The sequence below is a fragment of the Passer montanus genome, unplaced genomic scaffold (genome assembly GCF_014805655.1).
Source record: "Passer montanus isolate IOZ18808 unplaced genomic scaffold, ASM1480565v1 scaffold204, whole genome shotgun sequence".
NCBI classification, from domain to species: Eukaryota; Metazoa; Chordata; class Aves; order Passeriformes; family Passeridae; genus Passer; species Passer montanus.
In genome coordinates this window covers 401,010-409,057 of record NW_024366637.1, presented here as the reverse complement: position 1 = coordinate 409,057, position 8,048 = coordinate 401,010, and the positions used below count along the sequence as shown (strand labels likewise).

The window sequence follows — 8,048 nt, the reverse complement described above, 5'->3', positions numbered from 1 at the left end:
CCGTTTGGGGCTCCACCCCCCTGCCGCGCCCCCAGTGTCCCCAGTGTCCCTCACCTCTCTGGACACGGCCCGTGTGGGCTCCACCACCCTGCCGTGTCCCCAGTGTCCCCTCAGTGTCCCCAGTGTCCCCTCAGTGTCCCCAATGTCCCTCACCTCTCTGGACACGGCCCGTTTGGGCTCCACCACCCTGCCATCCACCTTGTGTGGCCGCGCGTTCATGGCAGCGTCGACCTCCTCGACCGAGGAGTAGGTGACGAACCCAAAGCCCCGCGAGCGCTTCGTGTTGGGGTCCCGCATCACCTGGGGACAGGGACACCTCAGGGACAGGGCAGGGACACAGGGGACACGGGGACCGACACAGGGACATGGGGACATGGGCAGGGATGTGACGAACCCAAAGCCCCGCGAGCGCTTCGTGTTGGGGTCCCGCATCACCTGGGGACAGGGACACCTCAGGGACAGGACAGGGACGGGGCAGGGACACATCAGAGACAGGACAAGGACACAGCAGGGACATGGGGGACAGAGCAGGGACACAGGGGACACAGGGACATGAGGACATGGGCAGGGATGTGACAAAGCCAAAGCCCCACGAGCGCTTTGTGCTGGGGTTCTGCATCGCCTGGGGACACGGCAGGGACACAGGTGAGGGGTCCCACACAGGTCACACAGGGTGACAGGAACACATGTAGGTGACACAGGATGACACAGGTGACAGGTCACGCACAGGTCACACAGGATGACACAAGTGACAGGTCACACACAGGTCATACACAAAGCAAGGGACGCACACAGGTGACACAGGTGACAGCTCACACACACAGGTGACACAGGGTGACACAGGTGAGGGGTCATACACAGGTCACACAGGGTGACAGCTCACACACACAGGTGACACGGGGTGACACAGGTGACAGCTCACACACACACACCTGCGGGGTGCAGTTCGGAGGTGTTGGGGGTAGCCTGGGTTTAGGGGTCCTGGGCCGGGTTTAGGGGATCCCAAGGAGAAATTTGGTGATCCCAGGGAAGCTTTTGGGATCCCAGGGCTGTTTTTGGGGTGCCGGGGCTGGTTACAGGGATCCCAGGCCTGTTTTGGGGGTTCCCAGCCCCATTTCGAGTTCCCCGGCCTGTTTTCAGGGTCCCCAGCCCATTTTCAGGATCCCCAGCCCCATTTCGGGGTCCCCAGCCCCATTTTCGGGGTTCCCATGCCTGTTTTCGGGATCCCCAGACCTGTTTCCAGGGTTCCCCAGCCCCATTTCGGGTTCCCCAGCCCCGTTTGGGATCCCCAGCCCCATTTCGGGATCCCCAGCCCCATTTCAGGGGTTCCCAGCCCCGTTTCCAGGGTTCCCATGCCCATTTTTGGGTTCCCCAGCCCCATTTTTGGGTTCCCCAGCCCCATTTCAGGGGTTCCCAGCCCCATTTCAGGGGTTCCCAGCCCCATTTCAGGGGTTCCCAGCCCCATTTCAGGATCCCCAGCCCCATTTCGGGGTGCCCAGTGCCCCACTCACCACGCAGTCGGTGAGCGTGCCCCACTGCTCGAAGTGGCTGCGCAGGCTCTCGTCCGTGGTCTCGAAGCTCAGGCCCCCGATGAAAAGCTTCCGGAGCTGCTCCGGCTCCTTCGGGGACTGCGGGGCACCGGCGGCTCAGGGGGGCCCCAGAACCCCCCAGAAACCCCCAAAACCACCCCAAAACCCCAAAAAAACCCCCCAAAACCACCCAAAACCCCATCAAAACCCCATCAAAAACCCCCAAAACCACCCCAAAACCCCATCAAAACCCCCCAAAACCCCATCAAAACCCCCAAAACCACCCAAAACCCCATCAAAACCCCCAAAAACCACCCCAAAACCACCTCAAAACGCCATCAAAACCCCCAAAAACCACCCCAAAACCCCAAACACAGCGCGTGGGGGGCTGGGGAACCCCAGAACCCCCTCAAAGGGTCAGGGAGGGGGTCAGGAGAACCCCAGACCCCTGAGACAGGGTCAGAGGGACCCCAAACCCCCCTCACACAGCTCATGGGGGGCTGGGACCCCCAGAACACCCCCAGAACCCCCCAAACCCCCCTCACACAGCTCATGGGGGGCTGGGACCCCCAGAACACCCCCAGAACCCCCCAAACCCCCCTCACACAGCTCATGGGGGGTCAGGGGAACCCCAAAACCCCCTGAGATGGGGCCATGGGGATGGGGAACCCCCAAAATCCCCTCACCCAGCTCTTAGGGGGGCTGAGAAACCCCAAAGTCCCCCAGAATCCTTTCACCCAGCTCATGGGGGGGCTGACACCCCCACATCCCTATTAAGACCCAAAAAAACCCTCCAGGGACCCCCCTCACAGCTCCTGACGTCCCAAACTCCCCCCAAACCCCCCTCACCCAGCTCCAGGGGGGGCTGACACCCCAAAATCCCTCCTGAGACCCAAAAAAATGACACCCCAAAAACCCTCCAGGGACCCCCCTCACAGCTCCTGACGTCCCAAACTCCCCCCAAACCCCCCTCACCCAGCTCCAGGGGGGGCTGACACCCCAAAATCCCTCCTGAGACCCAAAAAAACCCTCCTGGGACCCCCCCGTCCCCAAGTTTTGGGGACACCTGACCCTTGAGCATCCCCCAGACCCCCAGCCCCTCCCCAGGCGCCCCCAACCCAAATTTTTTGACCTCCCAAACCCCCAGGTCTCTCCCCCAGCCCCTATTTTTGGGGCCCGGACGGGCCCGCGCCGGAGCCGCTCCCCGCGCAGGTAGCGCCGGCGGCGGGCGGCGGATGAATGGGCGGCAGCGTGGGGGCGGGCCCGCCGCTGTGACGGGCAGGCGCGGCGGCCAATGGATGCGGGCGGGAGGCGGGGCCACGCGCGGAGTGACGGGCTCGGTATTTAACAGCATTGAGCGGGAGGCGGGGCGGCGCGCGGATTGATAGGCTCGCTAACCAATAGCTGCGCAGCGAAGGCGGGGCGGTGGTTCGATTGACGGTTCCACTGTCCAATAGTAGCGTGGCGGGGCCGTGGCGAGCGGCGGGGCGCTCAGCCAATCATCTCGCGGGCGCGCGGCGGCCCTGACCAATGGCGTGTCGCGGCGCGCTCCTAACCCCGCCCCCAGGCCCGCGCGCCGGGCCCCACAGCGGCGCTTTGAACCCAAATCTGCGGCTTTTTCCCCCAAAACCGCGGCTTCTGCCCTCAAACCGCCGCGCTCCGCCTCGAGCCCGCGCCTCCCCGCCCCGGGCCGGCCGCTTTCCCCTCAGAACTGCGGGTTTCAGCCGCGGCACGGCGCTTTCGGCGCGTTCCCTTTGTTCCCTCAGGATTCCCGGGCGCGGGGTCGGGAGCGGCGCCCCGCGGGTTTTCCCTGCCCAAAAATCGCCTTTTCCCACCCAAACCGGGCCCTGCTCCCTCGGGAGCCCGCCCAGAGCCCCGCCGGGAATGCGGCAGGAAATTCCAGCCCGGAGCGAGGAATTCCCCGGTCCCTCCCGGCGCTCGGGGCTGCCTTGGGAAGGAAGGAACGCGCCGGGATCCTGCCTTGAGGGGCGAAAAAATATCCTGCTTTGGGGTCTTCTTAAAACGCCTTTTTTAAAATCGGCCTCGTTTCTAAGGGGTTTAGCCCGAATTCCATTTCCCTGCTCCCAAATCCCGCCTCGGTTTTAGGGGGTTTATTCTAAATTCCATTTTGCTCTGCCTAAATTCTGAGGGGTTTTTTTTTAGGGGCTTTTAGCCCAAATCGTGTTTCTTTGTGCATAAATCGCTGCCGGTTTTTAGGAATCGGCCCCTGCTGTGCTCCCCCTTGGGGATCCAAAAATAACCCCAAATCCCTCTTGGGGATCCCAAAATGACCCCAAATCCCTCCTTGGGGGTCCCAAAATGACCCCAAATCCCTTTTGGAGGTCCCAAAATGACCCCAAATCCCTCCTGGGGATCCCAAAATGACCCCAAATCCATCTTGGGGATCCCAAAATGACCCCAAATCCCTCCTTGGGGGTCCCAAAATGACCCCAAATCCCTTTTGGAGGTCCCAAAATGACCCCAAATCCCTCCTGGGGATCCCAAAATGACCCCAAATCCATCTTGGGGATCCCGAAATTACCTCAGATCCCTTTTGGGGATCTCCAGGTGTCCCCAAATCCCTCTTGGGCATCCCCAATGTCCCCTTTAAGGGGCTCCAGGAGCCTCAAATCTCCCTTTGGGGGTCCCGAGATGACCCCAAATCCCCCCCTGAGCTGTCCCCTGTCCCCTCTGGGTGACAACGCCGTGTCCCCAGAGCGGTGGCTGCGCTGTGGGCAGGAGGAGCAGTGCCATGTCCCATGGTGACATTGCTGTCCCTGTCCCTGTCCCCAGAGCGGTGGCTGCGCTATGGGCAGGAGGAGCCCTTGGGTGACATTCCCTGTGCCACGGTGACATTGCTGACCCTGTCCCTGTCCCTGTCCCTGTCCCCAGAGCGGTGGCTGCGCTGTGGGCAGGAGGAGCAGTGCCATGTCCCATGGTGACATTGCTGTCCCTGTCCCTGTCCCCAGAGCGGTGGCTGCGCTGTGGGCAGGAGGAGCCGTGCCGTGGGTGACACTCCCTGTCCCACGGTGACACTCCCTGTGCCACGGTGACATTGCTGACCCTGTCCCTGTCCCTGTCCCCAGAGCGGTGGCTGCGCTGTGGGCAGGAGGAGCAGTGCCACGTCCCATGGTGGCATTCCCACGGTGACATTGTCCCTGTCCCCAGAGCGGTGGCTGCGCTATGGGCAGGAGGAGCCCTTGGGTGACACTCCCTGTGCCACGGTGACATTCCCTGTGCCACGGTGACATTGCTGACCCTGTCCCTGTCCCTGTCCCCAGAGCGGTGGCTGCGCTATGGGCAGGAGGAGCCGGCGGGCAGCCGACAGCTCGTCCTCGGGGGAGGAGGAGGAGTATGTGGTGGAGAAGGTTCTGGATCGGCGCGTGGTGAGGGGCCAGGCCGAGTACCTGCTCAAGTGGAAGGGCTTCTCCGAGTGAGTGACCGCGGGGACACGGGGGGACACGGGGGGACAGCTCCCGGGAGCGGGGACAGCGCCCTGGGCCTGTCCCCGGGTGTCCCTGGGTGTCCCTGTCCCTGTCCCCGGGTGTCCCCTGTCCCCGGGTGTCCCCAGGTGTCCCTGTCCCTGGGTGTCCCTGTCCCCCAACACTGTCCCCTGACCGTGTCCCTGTCCCCTGACCCTGTCACCTGACTGTGTCCTGGGTGTCCCTGTCCCTGGGTGTCCCTCTCCCCTGACCATGTCCCCTGTCCCTGTCCCCCGACGCTGTCCCCTGTCCCCTGACCATGTCTCGGATGTCCCTGGGTGTCCCCTGACCGTGTCCCTGTCCCCCCACGCTGTCCCCAGGGAGCACAACAGGTGGGGATAGGGAGATGTCCCCTGGGTGTCCCTGGATGTCCCCTGACCATGTCTCGGATGTCCCTGGATGTCCCTGTCCCCTGACCGTGCCCCTGTCCCCTGACCGTGCCCCTGTCCCCTGTGCCCCTGTCCCCTGACCGTGTCTCTGTCCCCTGTGTCCCTGTCCCCTGTGTCCCTGTCCCCTGACCGTGCCCCTGTCCCCTGACCGTGCCCCTGTCCCCTGACGCTGTCCCCAGGGAGCACAACACGTGGGAGCCCGAGAAGAACCTGGACTGCCCCGAGCTGATCTCGCAGTTCCTGCGCAAGGACCGCAGGATGAGGGACATGAGGGACATGAGGGACAGCGAGGGGACGCGGCCCCGCGAGCGCCCCGAGGGCGCCAAGCGCAAGGGACTGCCCGGGGAGGACGGCAGGGCCAAGAAGAAGAGGGAGGTGAGAGGGGACACGGGGACACTGTCCCTGTGTCCCCCCAGGAAGGACACGGACGAGGCTGACCTGGTGCTGGCCAAGGAGGCCAACCTCAAGTGTCCCCAGATTGTCATCGCGTTCTACGAGGAGCGGCTGACGTGGCACGCGTACCCCGAGGACAGCGAGCCCAAGGAGCGCGACCCGGCGCGCAGCTGAGCCCCGGGGACACCGGGGTCACCGTGTCCCTGGCCCTGCCGGGTCACCGGGTCACCGTGTCCCCAGGGTCACCCTGTCCTGGGTCACCGTGTCCCTGTCCCTGTCCCTGCCGGGTCACCGGGGTCACCGTGTCCCCAGGGTCACCCTGTCCGGGGTCACCGTGTCACCGTGTCCCTGGCCCTGCCGCGTCCCAGGGTCACCGTGTCTCTGGGGTCACCCTGTCCCCCAGGTCACCGTGTCCCTGGGTCACTGGGTCACCGTGTCCCTGGGTTACCGTGTCCCTGCCATGTCCCTGGGGTCACCCTGTCCCCCAGGTCACCGTGTCCCTGGGTCACCGTGTCCCCCGGGTCACTGTGTCCCTGTCCCTGCTGTGTCCCTGGGTCATCATGTCCCCAGGTCACCGTGTCCGTGGGGTCACGGTGTCCCCGTCTCTGCCGTGTCCCCCGGTCACTGTCCCCAGGTCACCATGTCCCTGCCATGTCCCGGGGTCACTGTGTCCCTGCCGTGTCCCGGGTCACCGTGTCCCCCAGGGTCACTGTGTCCCTGCTGTGTCCCTGGGTCCCCTGTGTCACCCTCGGGTCTCCCCTGTCCCCCCCCGTGTCCCCTCTGTCCCCGCCGTGTCCCCGCGGCCACCGCGTGCGTCCCCGCAGGCGATGCGGCATGGAGCGGGAGGAGGAGGAGGAGGAGGAAGGAGCGAGGGCTGAGGCCGAGGGTGAGGATGAGGATGGAGCCGGGGCTGGAGCTGAGGAAGGAGCGGGGACTGCGGCTGAGGATGAGGATGGAGCCGGGGCCGAGGATGCTGCTGCTGAGGATGCTGATGAAGATGCTGAGGATGAGGATGAGGATGAGGACGATGCTGATGCTGAGGACGAAGGCGCGGCGCCGGCGGCGCGGTTCCTGGCGCTGCAGCGGGCTCTCTCGGGCGCGCTGCGGGCGCTGCCGCCGCCGGGCCCGCCGGTGGCCGCGGTGTACGCGCCGCTCGAGTACGCGTGGGAGCCGCACCGGCGCTTCGTGCGCCGCTTCCTGCGCGGGCCCGCCGCCGTGCTGTTCCTGGGCATGAACCCCGGGCCCTTCGGCATGGCCCAGACCGGGGTGCGTACCGGGGGGACCCCGAAACCTGCTGGGCATGAACCCCAAAACCGGGCATGAACCCCAAAACCTGGGAATGAGCCCCAAAACCCGGGAACGAACCCCAAAACCGGGCATGAACCCCGAAACCCGGGCATGAACCCCGAAGCTGTTCCTGGGCATGAACCCCGGCCCCTTCAGCATGGCCCAGACCGGGGTGGGCACCGGGGGCACCGGGACAGGGACTGGGGGGGCTCGGTGCGTCCCGGGAGGTCCCAAAGGGGAGGAAATGAGGGTGGGGGGGCGTCAGGGGGTCCCCAAATGGTCCCAGAGGGCAGCAGAGGAGGGAAACTGAGGCACGGGCGGTCCCCAGGGGGTCCCGGTCTATTCCATGGGAGGGAAACTGAGGCACGGGCGGTCCCCAGGGGGTCCCAGTCCATCCCATGGGAGGGAAACTGAGGCACGGGCGGTCCCCAGGGGGTCCCAGTCCATCCCGTGACAGGGAAACTGAGGCACGGGGGGTCCCAGTCCATCCCATGGCAGGGAAACTGAGGCACGGGCGGTCCCCAGGGGGTCCCGGTCTATTCCATGGGAGGGAAACTGAGGCACGGGGGGGTCCCCGGGGCGCGGGGGTCGCTCGGCGCGGGCCGGGGCTGTCCCCCCGCTGTCCCCCCGCCCCCGACGCCCCCTGCCCGTGCCCGCAGGTGCCGTTCGGCGAGGCGTGGCACGTGCGGGAGTGGCTGCGCGTGTCGGGCGCGGTGCGGCGGCCGCCCCGCGAGCACCCCAAGCGCCCGGTGCTGGGGCTGCGCTGCCCGCGGGCCGAGGTCAGCGGCGCCCGCTTCTGGGGGCTGATCCGCAGCCTGTGCCCGGACCCCCGCGCCTTCTTCCGCCACTGCTTCGTGCACAACCTGTGCCCGCTGCTGTTCCTGGCGGCCTCGGGCCGGAACGTGCCGCCGCCCGAGCTGCGGGCGGCCGAGCGGGAGCGGCTGCTGGCGCCGTGCGGGGCCGCGCTC

At 66.0% G+C, this 8,048-nt stretch overlaps 3 protein-coding genes across 7 annotated transcripts in view; 2 read left to right on the top strand and 1 right to left on the bottom strand.

The window, feature by feature from the left end:
• Positions 1-2,143, bottom strand: part of LOC120501819 (heterogeneous nuclear ribonucleoprotein A1-like) — a 7,467-nt gene extending 5,324 nt beyond the window's left edge. The window contains exons 1-3 of the mRNA XM_039708517.1: positions 2,135-2,143; positions 1,512-1,628; positions 154-300 (exon numbers count right to left, since the gene is read on the bottom strand). Of these exons, the coding sequence (XP_039564451.1) occupies positions 154-300; positions 1,512-1,628; positions 2,135-2,143 (273 nt within the window). The remainder of the gene's footprint in view (positions 1-153; positions 301-1,511; positions 1,629-2,134) is intronic.
• Positions 2,144-2,711: 568 nt separating this feature from the next.
• LOC120501806 (chromobox protein homolog 5-like) lies at positions 2,712-6,209 on the top strand. Of its 5 annotated transcripts, none has more exons than XM_039708502.1 (3): positions 2,712-2,741; positions 4,811-4,962; positions 5,580-6,187. In XM_039708502.1, the coding sequence occupies exons 2-3, from the start codon at positions 4,826-4,828 to the stop codon at positions 5,965-5,967; spliced, it is 525 nt and encodes a 174-aa protein (XP_039564436.1). In that variant the 5' UTR covers positions 2,712-2,741; positions 4,811-4,825; the 3' UTR covers positions 5,968-6,187. The 5 variants fall into 5 exon arrangements, 3 of the variants coding, with proteins under 3 accessions (XP_039564436.1, XP_039564435.1, XP_039564434.1); XR_005627402.1 differs by lacking the exon at positions 2,712-2,741 and having other exon boundaries at positions 5,580-6,017; positions 6,121-6,189; XR_005627401.1 differs by lacking the exon at positions 2,712-2,741 and having other exon boundaries at positions 5,580-6,025; positions 6,090-6,132.
• Positions 6,210-6,598: 389 nt separating this feature from the next.
• The window catches only part of LOC120501818 (translation initiation factor IF-2-like), a 3,618-nt gene continuing 2,168 nt past the window's right edge, over positions 6,599-8,048 (top strand). Inside the window, exons 1-2 of the mRNA XM_039708516.1 lie at positions 6,599-7,059; positions 7,740-8,044. Of these exons, the coding sequence (XP_039564450.1) occupies positions 6,628-7,059; positions 7,740-8,044 (737 nt within the window). The 5' untranslated portion in view covers positions 6,599-6,627. The remainder of the gene's footprint in view (positions 7,060-7,739; positions 8,045-8,048) is intronic.

Excerpts from the sequence above, each read along its gene's own strand:
- LOC120501806 (XM_039708501.1), top strand. The coding sequence starts at position 4,826 with ATGGGCAGGAGGAGCCGGCGGGCAGCCGACAGCTCGTCCTCGGGGGAG. Across the intron at positions 4,963-5,579 it reads AAGTGGAAGGGCTTCTCCGA|GGAGCACAACACGTGGGAGC; the intron begins GTGAGTGACCGC and ends CGCTGTCCCCAG.